The sequence below is a fragment of the Thermobia domestica genome, chromosome 7, assembly GCF_964235325.1.
Source record: "Thermobia domestica chromosome 7, izTheDome1.hap1.1, whole genome shotgun sequence".
NCBI lineage: Eukaryota > Metazoa > Arthropoda > Insecta > Zygentoma > Lepismatidae > Thermobia > Thermobia domestica.
In genome coordinates, this window is record NC_137460.1 from 144,502,515 (window position 1) to 144,527,644 (window position 25,130).

The 25,130-nt window shown below is 33.0% G+C and overlaps 1 protein-coding gene across 1 annotated transcript in view; it reads left to right on the forward strand.

Annotated features, from left to right (window-relative positions):
- The window catches only part of Oseg1 (intraflagellar transport protein Oseg1), a 174,050-nt gene that overhangs the window by 15,911 nt on the left and 133,009 nt on the right, over positions 1 to 25,130 (forward strand). The window contains exons 3-11 of the mRNA XM_081765339.1: positions 288 to 408; positions 2,340 to 2,550; positions 6,623 to 6,702; positions 9,165 to 9,240; positions 10,544 to 10,735; positions 12,602 to 12,690; positions 19,757 to 19,865; positions 21,925 to 22,068; positions 23,824 to 23,961. Of these exons, the coding sequence (XP_081621465.1) occupies positions 288 to 408; positions 2,340 to 2,550; positions 6,623 to 6,702; positions 9,165 to 9,240; positions 10,544 to 10,735; positions 12,602 to 12,690; positions 19,757 to 19,865; positions 21,925 to 22,068; positions 23,824 to 23,961 (1,160 nt within the window). The remainder of the gene's footprint in view (positions 1 to 287; positions 409 to 2,339; positions 2,551 to 6,622; positions 6,703 to 9,164; positions 9,241 to 10,543; positions 10,736 to 12,601; positions 12,691 to 19,756; positions 19,866 to 21,924; positions 22,069 to 23,823; positions 23,962 to 25,130) is intronic.

Below are 25,130 nucleotides of genomic sequence, written 5' to 3' on the forward strand. Positions count from 1 at the left end.
TAAATAATCATTCATGAAAAAATTGACAACTTAATTACATTTCTAAATTTCATAATTGTTTTAATTATATTGAAACAATGTACAAGTAGTTAGTTGCACTTAAATATTTGCTACGTATAATTGGACATAATGTATTCTATAGAAAGTTAATGTGTTCATAGCAGTTCTAGTGACACCACAAATGAGATAAATAGATCAAACAGAAACTTTCTGCAGCAAATATACATCGAAATAGCAATGTTGCCTTTTCTCATTTACTTGTGTATAATTATTTAATTGGCTTTCAGGTCATAAAGAGACAGTGTATTGTGTTTGTTATGCAAAAGATGGAAAAAGATTTGCATCTGGCAGTGCTGACAAGAGTGTAATCATATGGACCTCTAAGCTGGAAGGAATCTTGAAATATTCGTGAGTATTGCATATTTGTTGTAGTTGAATTTAGAAAGTGAAATTTATGATAGAAAAGCGTTGTTGCTATATCAATGAATATTAGTAAGGTCACGCAATAACAATAGCATTGCAAGTTGCAATGTGATTTAATCATAAGTGAAACAGAAAGACAAATAAGACTTACTATAGGATCGTCACTATAGTTGAAGTTTCTGCGAATAGCTTTAGTTTCTCAGCAATATGCAGAAATAATATGTCCAAAAGAAGATTGAACTGTTACCCGCCTTAGTTATTGTGGATTCAGTATTATAATCCTGACCCTATTATGAATGAAATATTAGAATCTTAAATTCACAAATAGAATTTTAAGACTTCTATTTATTTATTTTATACAGTAATAATTACGGACACTGCAAAACATTTTTTATTTTTTATTTACTTATTATTTCTTATTTCCTTTCATTTTTTAAATTTTATTTTTATTTTATTTAATTTATTTGTTTATTTATTTTTGAAGTGAAGGTTTTATTAAATCAACTCAGTACGTTTTTGATTAAAGAAAGTCAGATACATACGTAAAAGTACCACTCGTTAAAGAGTTTTTTTTCCTTCCTTGTTTCTGTCTTTTAACTATAGTATTCATTATATTTTAAGTTCTATAAATTCGTGTAAGTTAAGTTTTGTTTGTATGTAATTTATTTTCATGCTACGTATTTCGTACATATTTTAACGATGTATATGATAGAGACATTCCATATAAGGCGTTCCGGATGGTAAGGACGAATTGTAGTAATACCAAACTGCTGTATGGCATCAAGTTTTCGTGCCTGCTGTATGGCATCAAGTAAACTATATGTATAGTTTATGAAAGTAATTTGTCGTTCCCTTAGAAAGTGTAATTTCAAAATAAATTAAGATTCTTTAGACCTTTCAGAGTGCAATCTCGTTAAATAAAATTCAGCGAATTGGGAAAAGTAAAACACTTCTGACCACCAACAAATTTGGTTAAATATTGTTTTACAGTTTATTCTAGATACCTACAGAATGCACTCTGTATAATTATTTTCATATACAATTATGTATTTTAGATTATCCCGGATCTTTTCCAAATAGAATTCTGTTTATCTCAGGAAGCAAAGTTTGAATGGATTTTTATTGGAGAAACTGAAACATTTTAGAAACAAATATTTGAAATGGCAAGTTTTAAAATTATAAAATATTTATATATTTATCCTATGCTTCGGTTTCTTGTAATTGTTTTCACTCCGTACAGCAGATGACGTCCAAATTTTCATTGGTGGAGCGGAATACTCCACATATTTTGACTCACCAGGCAACCATACATTATCATTAAATGATCTTTTGTTGTTAAATAGCTCATGTGGCATTAACGTGATCTGCTGGATGAAGAATGATACTATTCCGAAAAAATGAAGGCACATGCATATGCTCTGTTCTCTTTTTAGTTCTTCATTCGATTGTTCAGGTTCTTACTTTTATTACGTTGTTAGTATATTTCAAATTTAATGCATTTGGTACACTTACATACATAAGACGCAACATTAAACATGGATTTTTTCTTTTTACAAGAGGAAATGAATAAATAAATATTTTCATTATACATTAGAGTTCTCCTTTTCTCTTAGGGCCTAATGTTTACGTTAAATGTAGAAGTGAATACTAACGAACTTAGTAAGGCCTTTGAGTACCATTAAGCGTACACAAAATATCTGATATTGTGTGTTAAACGTTGTTGTTCAGAAAGAAATGATTCGCGATAAATAAAAAAAATAATTTAAAAGCTTGTAGCAGATATATGTTCCTCAGTGCACAGTCTGAGACGACCTTTCCATAATATTTTTCTTTCGTTCATGTAAGGGTAACTAGAAATCAATCAAGTAGTATTTTTATAACTTATATGCGTTTAACTTGGCTTTTCCTTACTCTAGACATAATGATGCAATTCAATGTTTGGCATATAATCCGGTCTCACATCAGTTGGCTAGTTGTGCAATCAGTGATTTTGGATTGTGGTCTCCGGAGCAGAAGTCTGTCCAAAAGCACAAATCAAGCTCTCGTATTAATGCATGTGCTTGGACGAATGATGGACAATTCCTAGCTCTTGGACTAGCAAACGGATGGGTTTCCATTCGAAATAAGGTATGATTTCTACATTTATATACTAGGGTAGCACTTGTATTCAAATCTATTTGCTTGATGATTGAGTAGTATAGAATAGTCTGACCAGTTTACAGGTATATTATGAATCCTGATCTCCCGTTTTTCAGTCGGGAGTCCTATCAATTGAGCTCCCAGAAAGAATATTTTTAGCGTGTAGCATATACATTATCTAAATTTCGTAGTTGGGATTAATTGATATAGCTGTGAAAACACGAAAAGGCAAGAGAGTGACTGATAGTTAAATTGGTAAAATAATCATAATAATAAATAAATAACATCTGCATGATAAATTGCAGTGAAAAAGCTAAGTATTTCAATAGTGGATATTTAAAAAAAAAAAAAAAAAGTTCAATGAAATTTCAAATTTAAGAATTTAAAGATAATTGCAGTTCTGTGTGGAACAAGAGAACAGTTAAAGTTACATGACAGTGTGTAAAATTTAACAGTTTCGTAATCAGTGCTCACTCTGGATCAGAGAATTCACCATCTACTTCAACTGAAACTTTCCTACTCCCAACACGATTTTGAATTCTAAAAGGTCGTGTCTGACAAGTAAATATTAGAGGTAATCAAGCAACCTCCTCAGAGGATGCAGATGAAGAGTGAGAATGATATTATATAAATTACTAAATGAACTAATATGATGCAAATCTATTAATGAAATACTGAATTAATATTGAACACCACTTAAGTGCCTGTATTATTAATTTATTCGTAGATGTTTCGATGACTGCTTGTTATCACCATCAGTACTTTTCGCGATAATTAAGGAATTGATTCGTTGACTGCCATAATGTTAAATTGCGGGCATGGTGACTCAGTGGTAGAGCGCTTACCTGTGGTGCGTGAGGTCCCTGGTTCACTGCCCGGCCAAGTAAGGATCACATCGTGTCCGTGGGTTTTCTCGTAGTACTCTCGTTTCGTACCACATTCTCATTCCACCAATTCTTCTATCATCTGTCTCCCTTAGCTTAAAGGGCGTAATAGTGGGACGTTAAATTAAAAGATATAATGCTGAATATTCAGTCCTTAGGATCAATTTCGTTATCATCAAAACATAGCTAAAATTTTTACTCCAGTAAGTCACTTGAAGGATTGATGGAATTCCGTGTCACACAATTACTTTCTCTTTGTTATGTCTTTGGTTAAATAATTCGTGGATGGGGAACTCGGCTATTGTAACTCTGCTATCATAATATGGATGCTGGTGTGTAGTTCAAGGTTAGTATTCCATTAACTAGACTGTTACTAACTATTGGTTTGTTATTATTATTGTGTGTACTTTTATAACTGTATACTATCTTGCAAACTTATTTTAGTGTCACAAAGCTTTCAATTTAAAATACTGATAAACAGCATTTAATTTCAGTTTGTTCGTATATATATATATATATATATATATATATATAAAAACTGTGATGTACCAGATATTAATAAATAGACAGAAGATAAGATATTTCGAGTAATATTTATATTCTATTATTTTTTAAAGACAGATTTTAAAATAAAGCATAACTATTAAAAAATAAGACGTAATATGGGTTGCTCTAATGATTAAGTTATTATAGTTGCTTATCGTTGCATGAGGTAACGTAAGTTACTTGGTAAAATTTAAGACAAAACATGTAAGTGCCAGTTCCTAACTTTTCGTAACTGACACCGGCTGTGTGGGAGATAATGCGGAGTCCAATATTAGGCTTGTTATGCATAAATAATTGCACAATTGTCAAGATATTTGCTGATTTGTAATCACGAGGGAGCAGTTTACTACAGCAAGAGTTCAGTGAAGTTATCGTTGTGTAGTTTCTTGATAAATAGTCAAAGGTAAAAAAAAAAAAAAAAAAAAAAAAAAAAAATCTCTTTCCCCAGAGATGGCTCTAGCGACACATGTCAATATTTATATAATCATACCTTCAGCTGTAGTCTAGCAGTTGTTTTCGACGCAGTTTCTAAAAGTATTACATCTTAACACTAGTAGCTATGGAAGGATATAGTTTCAGGAAGAATCATTTACTAAATTAGTTCTAATTATACGATTATCTAGGTTTTTACTGATTTGTTATGAGAATGAATCAAAGTGTACTACGATAACAATTTGATGTAGTTATGTGATCTAGTTCATAGAAAATTGGACAAAGTTAGAGCAAAACTAAACTGAATTAAATTCGCAGGAGGGCTCTGACGACGCACCTGCGATCGATTGGAACATTGTGACCCTGTAAACAATAGCTAAGAGACCTTTTTTCTTTTCCAGCCTCCGTTAAGCCACCAGAGGAAAACCATGTGAGATGACGAAACGAGGATAAGACAAAGCTGTCCATTGAACATCGCTTGTTCTTCACATCGATAGGCAGACTCCGCCGTTCAATTATTGTGGGTGGAGTAGCGGGCTTAAAACAACATATTGAGTACAATCAAAGTGCCTACCTAGTATGAACTACGTGATGTAATGTTATTTCTTCAGACGGAAGTGCGTAATACAGCTACAATTCATGGTCAAATGAGTAAGGATACTGCAGGAACTTTACAAGTGCTAGCTATGTGCACGAGTGCTGCAGAGAGTGCAATGAAGGATTTACCGACGTGCACGAGGAGAGTAATCAAGAGTGGAAAACTTCGGCGGGAATCGATCATCATGTGGTTCGTAAAAGACGTAGGTTCTGATTTGTGAAGTGTCTGATCTGAAAATTTCAGCGGACTTAGGAGCCACATCACGAAGTTCACACTTGGCAGCCGTTTCAATTGCACTCAATATGTTTTCAAGCTCGCTGTCTCTCGATGATAAATGGCAGAATCTGTCGATCGGTGTAGTACACCTGCAAAGTCCAATGCATAGCTTTGTCGTATCTCCTTTCGTCATCTCATGTGGTTGTCTTCAGGTGACTTAACGGCAGGAGATTAAAAAAAAAAAAAAGTCATACTATTATACTGCAGTTTCTCTAAGGTCACAAAATAGAACTCATCTTGCACTCGCTGCTATGCATTTTGTTTAAGAATTCATGTGAAGGCTGGGTGCATGGACACGACCACTCCGTCCGTAAATCTCAAGGCAATATGGTAAATAAATTTGTTTGTTGAATTTTAGTCCTGTAACAAAAGAAAAGACACGAAGGATTGCAAAAGGCACTAATATATGTTTTATTACGTGATTCTGGAATTATGTCCATTTACTTCTAAGAATTTGAGATGATCTTAAGGAGATGAATTTTCTTTCTTCCTTTTTAACACTGTTACTCTAATGTTTTCTATGCACATAAACCTCTTGTTCTCTCTGTCTAATTTCAATACTCTTTTTCAGGCTACTTTCAGTGAATACTTTTTCAGTTTAGATCTTTATTTTTATGTTCAAGATAGAAGAAATGCGTTCAATACTCTTCAAATGATATCTTTTGTACTGTAAACGCAGATTAGGGAAACTGACTCTATCACTATGTGAACACATGCATTCATTGAAACTACGGTGTATTCAGTAAATAAATATCGTACTTGATTTATTCCTTCCGTTCTAGAGTACGTGTGAACTTTATTCTTGTGTTCTGTCAGTATTCCAGAATATTTTCTTTTCGAAGAAGACCTTTGTGTTCAATGTATAAAAGGAGCCTTTAGGAGAAAGAGTACGTAAAGATGGAATCTTGGCACCGATAACAAAACTTCATATTCAAAAGTTGAAAGAACAGCCCATCAGATGCAAACAAAATTTATTTCCTTTATTTTGAATGAAATCATATGTACAGAATAACCAAAGATATAGTATAAAGTGCAAGAACTTGAAATTTTACAATGAGTGCAGAGAAATATAAATACAGTGTCTGCTTTGTTTCATACAATGAAATCTGTTTTAATTTGAATTGTGCCGTGATATCTCTTGTTTTTATTGTTACACAGCTTTATGAATAATGCAGCGTATTACGAAAGCACACATTGTTCGCGGATCGGTATTGTTATTTTAAATGCGTATTTAAACACAGCTTTGCTGTAACAAGCTTTCAGTAAACACACCTTTTCTGTAACTAGTTTCATAAACTCAATTTATTACATTTTCTGTTCTTAGGCTGGAGAGGAGAAGGGACGGATAGAGAGGCCAGGCGGAAGCCAGTCTCCAATATGGGCTCTCTCATGGAATCCTTCCAAGTAAGTTTTTTTTTTTTTTTTTGTGTGTGTGTGTGTGTGTGTTTATGCTCAATATAATTATTATTATGTAGAAGAAAATTCCTATATTTTTAATTAAGTTGTATTGCAAGGTAATTGTTCTTAAATTCCTGTATGCCATTTCAATAATAGGTAATTTGCTGAAAAATTTACAAGTTAACTTCCTAGATTTTTTTGTAATTTTGTGTAGAGTTTAAACTACGAAGTCTTACCAGTTTGAAGGGAATAGTAAATTATGAAATATCTATTTTGAAAATTATTGTCTTCATTTACACAAATTGTTTTTTAATCAGCAACTAGTTGAATTGTTAAATACTTATTGTTTACATTTCACTTTACATATCTTCTCTCCTCTTATTTATTTTTAATTACTGGCGTGTATAATGCTTGATTTTTAATTTCATCTCATTAGGCATTGTCTGTGAGATAAAGATTTAAAAAAAAAGTCCTGCGTAAATATAGCTTTACTCGGCTGGTGTCACCGACTAGTGAATAATACTTTAGTGTGTAAATGGTAATACTATTTATCACTCTTCACTTCTAAAGATAAGAATCATACCCGAGTTATTTGTTTAATATCCATTTGCTTAGATTTGTTGAATAGTTTCACGACAATTTTGTGAATACATTTATTTAATAAAGCAACCCTTTTTTTAAGGGGAAATGTACGTCCTGTTTATTTTATTTATATTTGTGTGTGATCTTTACTAATTAATTGAGCTGAGCGAAGCGAAGCTCTTATACTCGGGTTAGCCGTTTGGTTGTCCGCGAACTCCTCCTAGACCGTTTGGCCGATCTCAACCAAACTTAGCACGCTGATAGAGTATGTCGTGCTGAGTGACAACATAGGTCGAAATCAAAAATCCGATGTACCATCGAGGAATAATTACCGAAAAACGCTTACTCCTAGACCGTTTGGCCGATCTCAACCAAACTTAGCACACTGATAGAGTATGTCGTGCTGAGTGACAACATAGGTCGAAATCAAAAATCCGATGTACCATCGAGGAATAATCACCGAAAAACGCTTACTCCTAGACCGTTTGGCCGATCTCAACCAAACTTAGCACGCTGATAGAGTATGTTGTGCTGAGTGACAACATAGGTCGAAATCAAAGATCCGATGTACCATCGAGGAATAATCACCGAAAAACGCTTCCTGATTACGTAGTTTAAGCTCGCTCAGCTCATTTCATTGCAATCGGGTATATCCATTGCATTCCTAGTATAAGGGAAAATTATATGCCCTCTTTCCTCTTGCCGATACACCCAGCATCCGAACAAAAACATGGAGACCGAGAATTGATCTCGATTCTGAGAATCGAATCCGGAGCAACACATACCAAAATGCTTATATGTTAGGACACACAACGGTAAAAAAACGCTCATTTGTGTTGCGTATGTAGCTGGCCATGTAAATTTGTCATGGACATCGTGCCTTTTGGTTTGCTCAGGATTCTCCGTTCCGTCCTATTCTCTTCATTACACTATTACTTACTTGCCTTTATCATTTGTCTGATTTATCTAGCTGAGTATAATAAGGATCGTTAAGCTACGTTTCTAATTAATTAAAGAACGTAAAAAACATTTACTTATGGTCGCTATAGAATATATATATATATATATATATATATATATATATATATATATATATATATATATATTAAATAATTGAATGAAATATTGTTTCCTCAGTATCTGTTTAAAATTGAAAAGGTGTTAAATCATTTTTATATTCTCAGATGTCTTCATCAGTAACGAATCGCCTAGTTACAAAAGACACCTTGAAAAAGCCTTTTTAGTGAGAGAATGTACTAGAATTGTTCAAAGAACCTGAATCAATAGGAAATAATAAGTATACACAAAATTCCAGAAAACTTAATGCTCCCTTTTTACACTTAAGCACATTCTTCTATTTCTTTGAAGATCAATCCGCACATGAATCACTCAATTTGAGAGTTGTGACAGCTTATTTTGCGTAATAGTGTTTTATATGAGATATTGTGAAAGGATGTAGTTGACTTTTCACAAAAAATGTCAGACTGAGTTTTAATCACTAGAATTTATGAATCACATTTCACCACAGTTCCTTTTCTTCTTGAGTAGAATATGTATAAGAATATACTAATGCTAAGCTGATGATCCTTTCCTACTAACTTTAAAACTGTTGTGGTTGAAACAGTATCAGAATTTTACTCCAGTGACAAAAATAGATGTTTGAATGAGCCATGAGAATAGCTCGTAACATCGACTGTTTTGCTTTCCCAGCTTTCAGTTTAAAACGGAACTGAGGTAAGAATATTTTACGCAAACATAAGTAACTTATATCCACGTTCCCTTTCCTCCGAGAAGATAGAGGTGAATGTTAAAAATATAACTAGGTTTTCTTTCTTTTTCTCTTTCCGTGATTCAACATTTACTTATAAAATTATATCTCGTTTCAGGGAGGAAGTTCATGATATTTTATGTGTCGCAGATTGGGGACAGTCGCTTTCATTTTATACAGCAGCTGGAAAAATGGTAAGCATTATAATAGTTTCAGAGTTGCTTACTTGAATAAACAGACAATAAATTAATAAATAAAACAAAAGATCGAAAAATGCCCTCTGTTAATTACGAATAGCATTATGTATAACATTTTTAACACTAGAGTTCCGTGATAGATATTTCACAGGATTATATAATAGATATCGTATTTAGTAGTTTCAGCACTCGTGTAAGTTTAAAAAAAAATGGTGAAATATGTGTACAACTTGGTCTCACAAAAAATAAATTAATTAATTAAAAAAAAAAAAACTTAAGAAACCTGATTAGTTCGGTTTTAGCGTGAAATTTAATCAATAAAGTTAGAAATTTTAACCACATATGGAAAGGATTGTAAAATATAAGTGAGAAATTTGAACCATGTGAAAAGGATTGTAAAATATAAGTCTGAAGTTTTAAAGTAGAATAATGAAATAGTATCATTGTAACACATAAGTTCATACTACTGCTATCTTGTGGCTAAATGTTTAGCGTTCAAGTTTTTGATGCAGGACACTCAAATTCAATTTCCGGTGGTTCCATGCATTGAAACGACCCTGTATGTACAGTTTGATGGTTTTTTTTTCCTGTGACGTTAATAAAATTAGGCACAGTGAGAATAGGCTAAACGTACTCTCTTCGTCTGTATCTTGAAACTTCATCTGATCTTTCTTGTCTGATGTACTCTCATGTCCAAAATGGTTGTCGCATATCTATAACTGTCTTCTTGTAAGAATATAATTTGATAATATTTTTGCAGGATACTTTAAATACTGATACTATGTGTATAATCGGGAAATGTATACCTGTGGTAAATTTCATAGAAAAAGAATTATAATACGAAAATTAGAATGAGTAAAACAAAATGTTGCTAAATGGATAAGAAAGTTTTATTTTCGTTTTATTGTCTTATTTATTGTTTTTTTAACTTGAAATTTACCACATACATGTCTTTACCGATTATACACATACTAACATAGTAAGAAATATCGGGCGAATTCGTTATCAAATTATATTTTCACAACAACATATTTATAAACATGCGACAATAATCTTGAATATGAGTGTACATATACATGTTTGTGTATGTTTCCCTAGTTCCACCAGCTATTTCACGGAATCTAATTTCTTCAGTTATTTTGTGGTGACTAAGGTACGCTGCCCAGTACAGTTGAAACTTACGAAACTTTAAGATCTCATTATTTCATAAATACATAGTGAGTTTTAGTATACTTAAGTACTACTTAAAAATAGATTCAGTACGATGTAATTTATATTTATTAGTGTGTATTCCTTGTAGGTTGGTAAAGAGAGAAATCTAGGATTTGATCCACTATGTGTTAACTACTTCAGCAAAGGAGAATATTTGCTGGTTGGTGGTTCCAATCGAGCGTGTCTCTTAATGACAAGAGACGGAATCAAACTAGGAGTTGTTGGAGAGCAGCAATCGTGGGTTTGGTGCTGTGCTGCGAGGCCAGATTCTAGCTTTGTTGTAAGTGATAACTATAATTTTGTAGTAAATTTAGTCTTCAATGAACAGTTATCTTGAAGAAACAATTCATAACATAGTTAACATATTATTTTTCTTCTTTTCTCAGAAATTCTGAAGAATCCTTAGTAAGAGAATCAAACCAAATTTATGAAAGTCATCATTATGTTAATTGCCTGAACATAGAATTGTATTGAAATATTAATAGAACTAAACGTCTGAATCATCCACAAAGAAAGTTTAAGGGGGAATATTTGGGCCCTAAAGAAAATATCCTACACAGGACGATTCCGATGTTATAAGGATAAATTTCGTTAGGCTAATTTTGGAGTTTTCATTATATTGAGCTTGCAAGATATTAACGAAAGATATCAGGTCGTGCAAATTTTGTGGGAAACCACATGTCTGTTAAGTTATTTAAATATATATATATATATTATAATAATATGTGTGTGTGTTGTTTTGTTAACGAAAATTCCTTACACTACAAAACCAGGATTTAATATTAACCCACTTTAAAAAAAAAGCGCTACGAAGAAGAAAATAATTCTAAAAAGCGCGAAAAAATAGAAAGTATTTTTTTTAATAGTGCTAAGAAAAGTTCCTTTTATCAGTAAAAACATTTTTGAAGACTGCCAAACCGAACAAATTAATGCATAATAAAATTACCATTGAAACTATATTTTTACAGACATTAAGTTGTTTGGCTTTGCACAGACTTCAAATGTTTTTACTGACAATAGTGGCTTTTTAGAAATTTTTAAAATTGTTTTGGTGTTTAGTTCTCTATTTTTTTTTTTTTTTTTAATCGGTTGAAATCACTAATTCAACGCCACGTGCGAAGAAAAAGCAGAACCCTTTTCAAATCAACAGATTGTAAATTTTACGATAGTATGGTATCGAAACAATAATTCCCATTCAATTCATCTTTATCCAGAAAGAGACGAACGAACGAATGATTTAGAATACCAAATACGGAATTCTACAATAGTTACAAGTCACCAAATATGATATAGACAATACAAGAAGCCGTCTAAGGTGGGCATGACAGGTTGCGAGCATGGGGAATAGGAGTTGTTGGTTAATATTAAATCCATGATTGGTTAATATTAATTATGCACTGGGTGCATAGATTCGTAGTCGGGAAACCTGAGGGAACCAGCGTATTGGAAGGACAATTTAAACTAGATTTTAGAGGAGCGAATAATAATTCAAACTGGATTGGCAGGACAGGGGTAGCACCAGTGTGTAAGTTATGTTTCTTATCTATAATGAGAAAGTGAACGCTACAGTTCTCACCGAGGGGTAGTACGGATTTGGAGAAGAATGGATAAAGATTAACTTTTTGAACGGAAAATCAATCAGGAAGTTTAAGTGAAGTAGGGAGTAAAAGAACAGTTTTAAATGTAATTAAATTGGTTGGGGTGTTAGTTGTGAACATGAGGAACGTGTTAGAAGTTACAGAGGGAGGAGACAAGATTCTATAGCTGATTAACAATATTAAAACAGAAAATTACTATGTGAATGTGAAGTCATAGAATACGATAAGTTGAAAGTTATAGTGAATGGAAGCTTCTCAGTTTGCGGGAAGTGATCTGCTAGTAGTGCCAAAATATCTGTGGTGATGATGAGTACTTAACGTTCATGTTATTGAGGACCAATAGACAGTTTTTATTACTGATCTGTAATGCCAGTTATATAGTGCAATGAAGGATTTGGGAAGATTCTAGGTTGATTACTTTGTTTTTCATAAGTCTGAAAGGTTTTTCTATATAGTAGCCACACAGTTTGCTCCAAATATGACTTAATGTTTTTTTTTTCTTTTCTTGTAATAAATTCATACTTCTCATTTCTTTTATTTTATAACAGGCCGTTGGATGTCAGGATGGAACTATTGCTTATTATCAGCTGATTTTCAGTACAGTACATGGTCTGTATAGGGAAAGATACGCATTTAGGTAAAGTTAAATTTTATTTTCAACCAAACTGAAGCAATTGCTGCAATCTGTAAATCGAATGTACCCATTAAGTAGTATCTGACCATGTAGTCAGGACATAACGTTTCAAACTAGGATCATTTTTAGACTGGTGTATATACTAACCAGCATGAGTACCCTCACTTCCAAAATTGCCTACATCATCAAAACAAGCCTTTTCTATTTTGAGGCTGGATATTTGAGTAATTTTTTACTTTTAAGTTTAACGTCTCACGATTATGCCCTTTAGTTTAAGGGGAAGGATCATTAATGAAAGTGAATTATTAAGAAATTAAATTTTGTATGTTCTATCAGGAATCGAACCTGAGATCATACATACCGCAGGCACACGCGCTAGCCACTAGACCAGCGGGCAGGGATATATTTTAAGTAACATTTATCAATATTGGATATCTCGATAGACAATTAAAACTAAGTATATTATTTGACTAACACTTGAATTGTGTTGATTGTGCTTTCTTCTAAATTATTCAACTGTATATTTCCACTTATTCTAAGTTTTTAAAGATCATTATTATTATGAGTAAAGCTTGGAATTAATGGCTAAATAAAAGCTCGAAAATGGCTGACAAAATTGCAAAATAAACACCCAAAAATGGCAAAATAAAATAAACAAGCATTCACAAACTTTGGGGAAAAAATAGATACTAAAATATGTAAAAGCTATAATAGGCTATAAATCGTTTACTAATCGAATAAAATGTTTCATTTTGCACTTTGTACTTACCACTTAAAATTCTGGAAACTTGTGCAACCCGTGAAGGGACGACATCGAACAATTCATTCGCCATTCTTCAGTAGTAACAATGAAACAATAACTTGAAAACACTCACACATTTTGTTCACACGCGGTTACATTAACACAAACATTCAAAGCACAAGAAATACTAAGTTGAAGTCATTTTACACTACACTAGCAGTTTATTTTCACTTGCGAAAGATTTTTCATATTTTTGTTCTCTGAAATTATTAACATCTTTTAAGATTTTCAAAATAAAGACTTTGTCTTCTGTCAGAAAGAATTCGCTTTACATGTGAAAATGATCTTTCCACATCTACAGATGTCACTAGAGCATACTTGAAACATGTAATTTGAGAACCTTCCATAACACTAGCGATGTCCTTCAATTTTCCCAAATCTGGATTAGCAGTTACAACACGATCACACTTACACCGAATGTACTTGCCTTTGTCACCAGGTACAACAATCAGATCGTTGAGAGTATCATTGAAGATTTTCAGAGAACTAGCGAGAGACCCTTTTTCTTCTTCTTCTTTTCTTTCTTCAAGCTTGACAATAGCATCTGGTAACTTTGCAAAATGTGTTACAATAAAGACTAAGTCCTTTTTCAAGGAATTCTTCTTAAGCAAACTTTGAGCAACCTTAATTGAAGATGCATCATCCTCATCAAAAGTGTCAATGATTCTTTTGATGGGTTCAAAGTTGTTAGCATAATAGAGAACAGCTGTAATCCATGTGCCCCATCTCGTCAAGACAGGCTGTGGTGAAAGCGGAAGTTCAGGGGCTAATTTGCGAAACGCACTTGTTCGCGAGGGAGCTCTCAGAAATACCTTTTTCACATTTGACACAAGAAGGTCAACGTCAGGAAAATGAGGACGAACTTCCTCTGCAATTCTATGTAGCGCGTGTGCCAGACAGGTGACATGCAGCATACGTGGGAATAGAACCGTAAGGGCTTTTGCTGCACTTTTCATGTATGCAGCTCCGTCTGTGACAAAAAGAAGGACCTTATCGTATTTTACACATTCTGGCCACAGAATACTCAGTGATTTTGTAAAAACCTGTGCAATTGCCTGCCATTTAATTTTTCCAGAACTTCTGATGCAATAAAAATGTTTGTTTGCCTTCTTCCACTCCCAAAGTTCCAATTACAACGTTGGCAATGGAACGTCCTAGAATATCGCAAGTGTCATCAACTGAAATCCATATATTTTTGTCAGTAACACTTTACGGATATTGTCAATAGTTCTGCTGTACGCGCTATCAACGTAAGTCTGTCTGAAAGATGATTCACTTGGAACTTTTTGTTTTGTGTATTTCGCGAGAAAGTTTCTAAAGGAAACATTTTCTAACTTCCATAAAGGAATGTCCGCGTTAATTAGAGCTTCACACATATCATTCGCAAAACTGTTAGTACGCGAAGCAGGATTCGTGACTGTTCGAAGATGATTTTGAACCTTCTCACCAGCTGATTTGCGTGTCCTTGCAGTGCTTATATGGTGTGTTACAAAATAACGCTTTTCAGCGGAAACCACAGTTTCACATAACTTACAAAACAGTACAGAACCGTCTGTTGAAAACACAGTACCCCCGAACTCACTCACAAATTTTTCCAACTTCTGTTACCTAGAAATACTGAAGCGCACATAAATACCAGTTCAGTATCATGCACGCCTAAGATTCACAATAACTGCCCACCTGGCTATTTCTTGAAAGTAAGCATCGTTTGTCATTCCAAGAACCGAACACTGCTTCAAAATTCCAAGAACTTAATACGCACTAGCATCCCCGCCCCTCCACTTGTCACATTCCAATGGGAATAGACCAGTTATTATCAGACACCGAGATCGCTTGGCCAGATAAGAGCGACTCAGATCTGTGGTATGCTGTCATTCATGAGTAAATAAAGAGTAGTGGAAGAGAAAACCTGTGACAATGTCAACAAATTGCTTCTAAATTGTGAAATCGCACTTTTCCTGAACATATCATGAAAATTGCAATAATGGCACTTACTGGCATTTTGCCATTAATTCCGGGCTTTAATTATGATATTATGATTTCACACTACTTGATATTATGATTTCTTGTACTTGCTCTTTCTTCCACTAATTTTGATTGATAATCTTTATTATTATTATTATTATTATTATTATTATTATTATTATTATTATTATTATTATTATTATTATTATTATTATTATTTGTGCAGCGTATGTGAGAAAACAGTTGAAAGATTTATCAAGATGCCAGAGCTGGTAGTTACTCGACCTTGTTTAACAAATGTTAGATATTTTATCAAGTTTTGAATGAAACATTTGAATACGCTTAGGAATATTATCCATCATATTACTTACAATTCTGATTCCTGAGTAATCCTTGCACTTTCAGACTTCCATCTCATCTGTGAAGCTTTGTTCACGGATGATAAAAGTAGGAAAAATAATATTATCAAGAAAATTTGAAGAAATGCACTCACCGGAGAACAGTGAAAATAAATTTTCACCAATTTATTCCTGCGATTTAGTTGTCAAGATACGAAAAGTACTTGAATGTTGTATACAACATTTTTGCTTTTGAGGACAATGTATTTCATCAAGTGAAGAAATTAGCCTTATCTCCGTTTTAGGCGGATAACACAGTTCTTCGTGTTTTTGAAAGTAAAATTTTTAACGCACAAGAATTAGGTGCTGCGCCTTACTATAGATATGTAGATGACGTATTGTTTCTATATGAAGAAAATTCACAATTAGTTTTTAATCAGTAAATTAAATTAGATTCATCCTAGCTTAAACTTACCGTGAAAGTGAAACGGACTTACTGTTTAGACCATAATATTGAGAGACACAGTATCAAATTTGTCATTGCTTTTCATCATGAGCACTCTGTGAGTTCACAGTATGTTCGGTTATTTATTTATTTATTGAAGTTGAACGTGCTTTTTCAGCACCGAGGCTATATGAAACGTGGAGCTACGATTTGAATGAAGTCTGAACCAGCGAAATGCGTTCATATTTCATTTCTCACATCAGGAGTCGAATCTGGGTTCGCGTGCACCAAAAGCGCGCAGGCGATAGCCAGTAGGCTTATTACACTCATTATAGACCCGTACGTTCATCAGATAACAAAACAAATAAGTTGAATACCTGCAAAATATAAGGTTTGCGTTAGAATCAAATTTAAAGAATTTGGTTATTTGTTGAGGATTGGTAGTTTAAATAGTTATACTCGTTTTATTCAACTGGTAAATCAGGATGAAAGGAATTTAAGATTCAAGAGACTTGGAACCGAGGCCGTTCTTATGTAGTAGGTTGAAATGACGTGTGTTCCGCAGATTAACAGCTACATTGAATAGGATTTTGTTTGTTTGTTTACAATACAGTTTTCGAGTAGAATTAAAACCCCATAAAAATTTACTATTACACGAATTCCGATTTTACAAAATCAAGAGTCTATGAGACGAAATATAGTTGCCTTGGAAGGCTTTATAGGTATAACTAAAAAAGAAATTAATAGTGTGTGTCAACGAACATCTAAACATGGTGAGCAGAACATCCCGTTTTAGGTCGTTTGAAACTTTTAAAAGAAACAGTGCAATGTTGTACTCGCAGAAACTGTATTTGGAGCCAAAAATGGAACCCAAATTCTGTTTTGGAAAAAGCTGTTTATTATTTAAAGAGTTACCAAAATTTATCATAGATGACTGTTAGTGAAATAATAACTAGAAAACTGTTTAAAATATTCCATTGAGTACTGGCACAACAACGCTAATAAGATCAACGTAAGTTGACAACTTTCTCAGCAACAAATCAACCTTAACATATCATAGTGAACCGCACCATCACTTAACTAGTAATCGCAGCAATGGATTTGAAAAGGCGTATCTTCACTGCTTTTTCCGGTGAATCCTTCTCTTTATATATATATTTCTCTTATTCCTATTTTTATCCTCCGCGAAAGCTCCAAGGAAGAGCTGAATACCTGAAAGGATTGTACAGGAATCAAAATTTTAGGAAGGTGAGATGATGGTGAGCTAGTTTCTTAAATTTATTATTTGGAAGAAAATGTAACTTTTTCTTCATTTTGAGAATTCTTGATTCTACGTCTCATGTACACTAAATGAATAAAATGTATTGCAGGTGTAATAATCTAACAACGTGGATCCAATTAAAATTGAGTCTAATGATTTCGTCCCAAGACTACATATGATTCTGCTTTAGGAGCCAGTAGATCTCTGACATTAAGAGAAGAAATTATCACATTGAATTACTTGTGTTGTAAAAATATATTTAGCTTAAATTCCGGCTCAGTGGTCTTAAAAGCTTTTAGAAAGTCGACAGAATGGAAACTAGCAAGAAATATTAAATTTCCACTGAAGATATGCAACTAGCAAGAGCTTGAACTCAGGTATCCGGCTTACCATTTTGGTCTTCAACCATTACATTTTGTAGTTCTTTCCCAGACTAGGTACATACACTCATAAATTTGAAGTGGAGTTCAGCCGTTTTAAATCATTGAATTGAAGACGTCGGTGCAAGAAGGGGACAACTCCAATTTAGGAATTGATTCACAATTGACAATTAATAATAATAATAATAATAAAACTGTTAAAACGCAATTTATTTTCATTTAGTTTCCAAACATTTTGTAAAGAAATGTCATATAGGGATAAAACTTTTTTTTTTTCAAAAAGTTTGAAGGCTAAAGTAGAGTAAATAGGTTTCTAAAAATATTTTTTTCGATTCTGAACCGAATGTAAAATTGGAGCTGTCCCCTACTTACACCGAATTCTTCAATTGTAACATAACTTACTTATGTTAGCTCTCCCCGCTGGCCTGCGTGAGTCTTTGCTACCCGGCTTTGATTTCTGAAGGAGGAACCTTGGAATTTGAACACATTATAGTGGTTCGAATTCCATTTTAAATTGTAAAATCACGTCACATAACCTCAATACTGAAAAAGAACTAAACTCCAACCAATCAATCAACTTAATTATGTTGTGTTTGGATAATCCATTGATTATGTTTATTAATGAAAATCTATGACAGTAAGGCGGAAACCCTAGATTCATCCAGGTATAGTTGCATATTTTCAGTGTTCAAATTTAATTGAGTCTTATAGCATTCGTTGATTCTTTTAGTTTCTATATACATATAAGAAAGATATAGCTTATAGACTTGTTCATAAATAAGAGAGAAAAGCATTTCTTCCCTAGAAATAGTAAAGATATAATATCAAGAAGAGAGCAATAACTGGTAGGTTATGAATCGATTTTGTTTTCAAATGGTATCTAAATAGTGCAGTGATTAGTCAAAAATCAAAATTCAAAGTAAGTGTGATAGTATCTTTGTAACTCAAAAGTACTTTTGAGAACATTATTACTAATCATTTTCAAAATATTGGTGATGTAATATTAGTAACGCTCATATGAAGTGTTACTTTGAAGATATATTTATATATAAAACTAGGCACCCGTGGGTATGATTGTTCATAGCCGCTTCAGAAAGTTTCTTTGGGAGTATGAGTAAATTTCATTATTTCATTTCATTGTAAAAGATTTTCTGTTTTACATCTCGTGTGATTCAGCATAAATAATTTTTTATATTGTCAAAGTTATCTATCTTGCTGCTTGAATGGTAGCGTGGAAAAGGATAAAGGATAGTGACAAGTGGCATAGAGGGTGCGTACGAAAAGTTCCACTTACAGGATATTGATTGGCGCATTTTCTTGAATAATTTCACTTTCAACTCAGCCAAAATCCTTTTGTACGTCATACCATATGTTAACCATACATTGTAATAAATCTAATGAATGTCTTGCAATATTCTTTAGGACACATTTTCTTCTTATAATTCTCTGAGAAATTCCCCAGGCTGGTTGTTGTAGAATATAGAGAACGTCATTGAGTTATATAATTCATGAGCTATAGGCTATAAGTTGTAAGAGGGTCTTTATCAATCATTTACACCAGTAATGTGATTCGTACGATATTTTCTCATGCGAAATATCCTAATGATTAGCCACAACCACCGACTTTTGATACCGCTTAAGTATGACGTATGAAAACTAACTAACAACCAGCACGATGTCAAAGATTCTTCAGATGTGTATGTTTCATTTTTCGACAAAAGTCGATACAAGGATAGTTGTGGGTAATAATCATACTAATTGAAATTTTAGGCATTAACATTTATACAAGTATTGTTCTTTCTCAATGCAGTTGAAAACTACAGAACACAGCTTGAGTTTATTAAAGCTTATTTTTAATTTAAACATCCTATTTTTCAGAGAAAATATGACAGACGTTATAATTCAACATTTGTTGACTGATCAGAAAGTTCGTATTAAATGCAGAGACCTTGTAAAGAAGATAGCAATTTATAAACACAGATTAGCTGTAAGTATATGTCATACACGTTATTGATCTAACACAGTAATATTAATTATACATGTACGAGTACATTTACATGGTATTTCATCATCACGAAATTCGTAACAGGGTCCTAACGCAGCTTCTAGTGCACAGAAATCTCTGAAACAAACAATGCTAATACCAAATCATGTGCCGAATCACGTGCTGACGCTTTTGAAATAAGAAGCGTCTCGGAAATACCTCTACGAGGGGAAGCTTCAAAATTTTAAATTAAAACAGGGGTTGGCTTTACCCCTGTTGAAACAGACGCTAAATTTTGAGAGGAAACAGTGTCATCTCTCACATCGTGTGACAGCAACACGAGCTTATTAATAGGTCAATGCGAGGGTTTCCGCGCGTAGCAACTCAAAAGGAATAATAAATAATTGTTCGAAACTAAAGTGAAGTACAAAAGCGCATATGCGGAAACAAACAGTGCAATGTTCGAAACCAGTGGCGTCTAGGAAATATTTCTATTGGAGAGCAGCCAGCTTGAAAATGTTAAATAGAAGATCGCAAGACAAGATTGCTCTCCTTGTTTTTCTCTCATTGAGACCAAGCAGTTGCTGGGATGGTAGCTGCGAAAATTATGCCCTAAACGCTTGCGTCCCTCATCCCTAACTTCGTTATTTAAAAGTTCTCTGCTTCATCCACAAACGCGACGTTCTGTGCATTTCTTCTCCATTTCATAACATCCTGTCAACGTTTAGCAGCCGACGCTATCTCCGAATTCACTTTTGTCATGCATTTATTCAAGTTCTATTTGCCATGTTTCTCGACGTCAACAAGAGGTGCTGATGCACACCACAGTAACTGTTTTTTTCCTTTGGGCCAATTATCTCTCATCCTTTTTCCTAAAACCCAGCTGCTACAGCAGCTATACGGTACCAACTCATATAAACTAGTGCCGTGAACGTGTTTCAAGATTTAGTGCTTCTTTCAAGGCAAGCAAACTCGACCCCTGTTTCTGTTGGATATTTTGAAGTTGGCCGCTCTCCAATAGAGGTATTCCCGAGACTGTTTTCGAACTTGCGCCGTTTGTTACCACATATGTACTTTTGTATTTCGCTTTAGTTTTAAACAATTATTTACTATTCCTTTTGAGTTTCAGTGTGCGGAAACGCTCGCATTGACCTGTTCATGAGCTCGTGTAGCTGCCAAACGGTGACAGAGATGGCAAACTGTTTCCTCTCAAAGTTGTTCAAAATTTAGAGATTGTTTCAATGGGAGCAAAATCAACTCCCTGTTTTTGTTTAAAATTTTGAAGTTGCCCCCCTATAGAGATACTCGCGAAACGCCCTTATTTCAGAAGGATTACCACATGATTTAGCGCACACACTTTGGTATTGACATTTTTTATTTCAAAGATATTTTTGTGTACTAGGACATAAAAAAAATACATAAAGCCGTAGCGTTCACATCATTACTTGCCTAAGTCTACGGAGTGATGCTCGTTCGTTCCTTACTTATTCCCACATTTTTCAGCTTCCGAAAATTATAATTTCTCAGTGCCGAAAATATTTTATACCAGGTGATAAAGAGTATTACATAGGAGTTTTCTATATTGTCGAGTCTTGAAACATAGATTATTTATATATTTTGTTCTATCTATATAGAAAAGATTTTCTGTAGGTTCATAATGATGGATGTTTGTCAAGAATTAAGCCCGGACTCATTAAGGTACTCATCATTTAACTATTATTCGTAGTTGTATTATTTTCTTATTTTTAAATTAAATATTAGATATGTCTTTAAACAAATAGGACATTTTCTTTGGGTTAGTTTATAAGGACGAATAATAATTATTGTAGAGAGTTCTATTTTTGAATCTCAAATTTCAAGCAGAAGAAGGAAATAGGATATATATATATATATATATATATATATATATATATATATATATATATATATATATATATATATATAGTTAAATACATTGTTGCTCTATTCCATTTGTCGATTTATTTGTGTTCTAATTTAGATTTTTTTTTTAAATATATACATTATGCACGACAATTGACATGTTGAATATTTCTTGTTTCAGGTACAGTTACCAGAACGTGTAGTTATCTACGAATTGTACTCGGGTGATACTTCAGGGATGCATTACAGAGTAAAAGAGAAAATAAACCAAAAATTGGAATGTAATTTGTTGGTTGTATGTACAAATCATCTTGTGTTATGCCAGGTAAGTAAAGTTCTTTTTCTCTCTGTTTATCAATCTAGACTTTAAAATTCCAGAGTTAGATGTTGGATTTGATGATAAGATTTTTCAATTTTACACACACACACACACACACATATATATATATATATATATATATATATATATATATATATATATATATATATATATATATATATGTTAAAGTTCTGAGTTAGTGTACGATGTTGCCACATAGTAAAATTTTGATTCTCTATAGCGGCTCAAAGGAGCCCATGGAGGGTATGCCACCATATAGAATTTTCGCTTTATTTTGACCTGAAGAATAGCACTCTGTTGTTCGTGGGCGCCATTTTTAGAACACCCGATATATATATATATATATATATATATATATATATATATATATTATATTATATTATATGTGTATGAATGTGTGCGTATGAAATAATTGTAAACGTAGTGTCTTTGTATCCTTTTTCCGTGTGAAACATAAGTTTTATGTCATATATTCAGTACTCACTTACATTTACATTTGGAAATTTTGGAAGGAAACGAATGGCCAATAAAAATTGTTTAAATAAATGTCTTTCTAGAAAGTAATGCTTCTTGGGTGGAAACTTGAATTGAAGTTTAAAACGTGGTAAGCAGTGTTGCTAGGTTACGTGACCTGTTTGATCCACAATATTAATTTTATTGATATGAGGTTTTTTTTGTTGATCACCTTTTAAATAATAATATTAATATTATTATTATTATTATTAATAATAATAATAATAATAATAATAATAATAATAATAATACTGTAACTGTTATTAAAAAACATTTTCGCGATGCAGTGAACATTCCATCCTACATCTCTTTCAGATCGTTCTAAATACAGTTCTAAAAGTCCTGCAAAAAAGTAAAAAGCTGTAACTTTGTAACCATTTATTGTATTCGTACAAAATTTTTAGTGGACCTGTAAGAAAGTCTGAAATTTCATTTCCAAGCATTTTTTCAACGCCAAACCTCCAGCTGAGCACCATTTACGTCCAAACATTGCTGAAGTCTTTTCGGGAATCCAAGAATGGCATTTTATCCGTAATACTTCCAGTCACATCACGTATCTTCTTCCGGAGGTCCTGAACATCTTTCGGTTTTTGCTTGTAAACTTCTGTATCATTTTCTTACGAACGATATTGTGTAGCGTTGTCATTGGCACTAGCAGCTCCAAGGATCTGCGTTTCAACGGTTTCTTTGGACTTCGCAACACACTTTCCTGCACGGGAATCACATCAACACTGATTGTTGGCCTTCCTCTACGAGGCAAGTCCAAGACACTTCCGGTAGCTAGGAACTTATCGTACCATCTCTTGATACTTGAACCTGCAGGTGGTTGTTTCTGATATTTTTGTCGGAATTTTCTTCTCACCAAAACACTAGATTTTAACTCACAAAACCACGCCATACACTACGCTTTCTCTTGAGTAGACTCCATCTTTGTCACGTGATTTGCTGTTATGACGTCAACGTTTAAATCCGCTCATTGTTGCCAACAAAAATTTTAACATTTCCACTAAACATTACAAACAAAATTCAAAATTGTAAGTAGTACTTTCAAAGTTACAGCTTTTTACTTTTTTTTTTTGCAGGACTTTGGAAGACTCTGTAGATGTTTAAAATGAAACATCATATAAAACATATCAAACTTTTTTACATTAATTAATAAGTTCAGTTCTAAATAATCAGCTTCGAAGTTTATATATTATATTTGACTTTGTCGTTTTCATGTTCCAGGAGAAGAGATTGCAATGCTTGTCTTTTCAAGGTGTTAAAGAAAGAGAGTGGGTGATGGAGTCACTTATTCGTTACATAAAAGTTGTTGGTGGACCTGCAGGACGAGAGGGATTGTTATTAGGTCTCAAGAATGGTCAAGTAAGTTAAATAATAATTTCGAAAAAATTATTTAAATATATATATAAAAGAATATTTACTATTGTAATTTCTCGAAGTCATTACTTTCGCGAGAACGGTAAGTCTAAATACTATAAAAGACTTCTGGAAGTAAATTGAAACTAGAAACTTACCGAAAATACAATTGAAGTTCATTTTTTTATTTCATGTTGAATAAGTATGGTTTAGCTATTCAAATTTAACGTCTTTGTATCATATTAAACGTATATTCTATATTCATTTTAAACGATGTTCACAAGTAAATAAATTTTTAGCTTGTTGGCTTGTTAAAGGTATAATAGTAATTTCATATATATAAATCATGTATTTTTTGAACCGATGTCAGCTATAAAATAAAGCTCTTATTTGCGGTTATTTATCATTATTATCTCCTCAGCTATGTTTCATCACTTTTAGGTTATACTTCAATTGGGCGAATTACTTCAGAGCACACTGTTAAAGTTTTATTAAATATTGTCACTTTAAAATTTCCGGCACACATATTTGTAATAACAATTGTAATAACAAAAAAGTATTGTATTTATCGAACATATCATCAAATGCACCCTTGTTAAACAGACCATATGCGTGAAAGTGATCAGTTGTGTAAATACACAAATAAGTAATGTTTCTGGGAAGAAGATTGTTATTATTATTTACTGAATATGATTATTTTCTAGTTTTAATAGTTGCAATTCAAGGAAACACTGCAATCAATAACAGCTTCCTTCGTGAAAGAAAAGGAGTAGGATTAAGCCCATTATTAAAATAGTACATTTATCTTTTTCATCACATTGCACAAATCAATTCGAGTAAAGAAGTTCTGAAACTGTTTAACTTCCCTTATCATCAAAATTAGATACAGTGACTACATATAATGACACGTAGTGTCAGTCTTCATAGCTAGGAGTTAGGAGGAAGAGATTCCCATAAATAGAATAGGGATCCGCAACCGCATTCACACCTGCATTTCTGTTGCATACGCAAGTAATAAGAACTTACTTGTTCTCTAACAATTATTATTTTGAAAATAGCGTCTGCATGACTGTAAATACCTTCATTGCGGTTTTCTGAATTCGGTATGATATCAATAACATTCAAGCTTAATATTAAATAGAACCCCTCCGATTGTAGGTCAACTATGCTAAGTA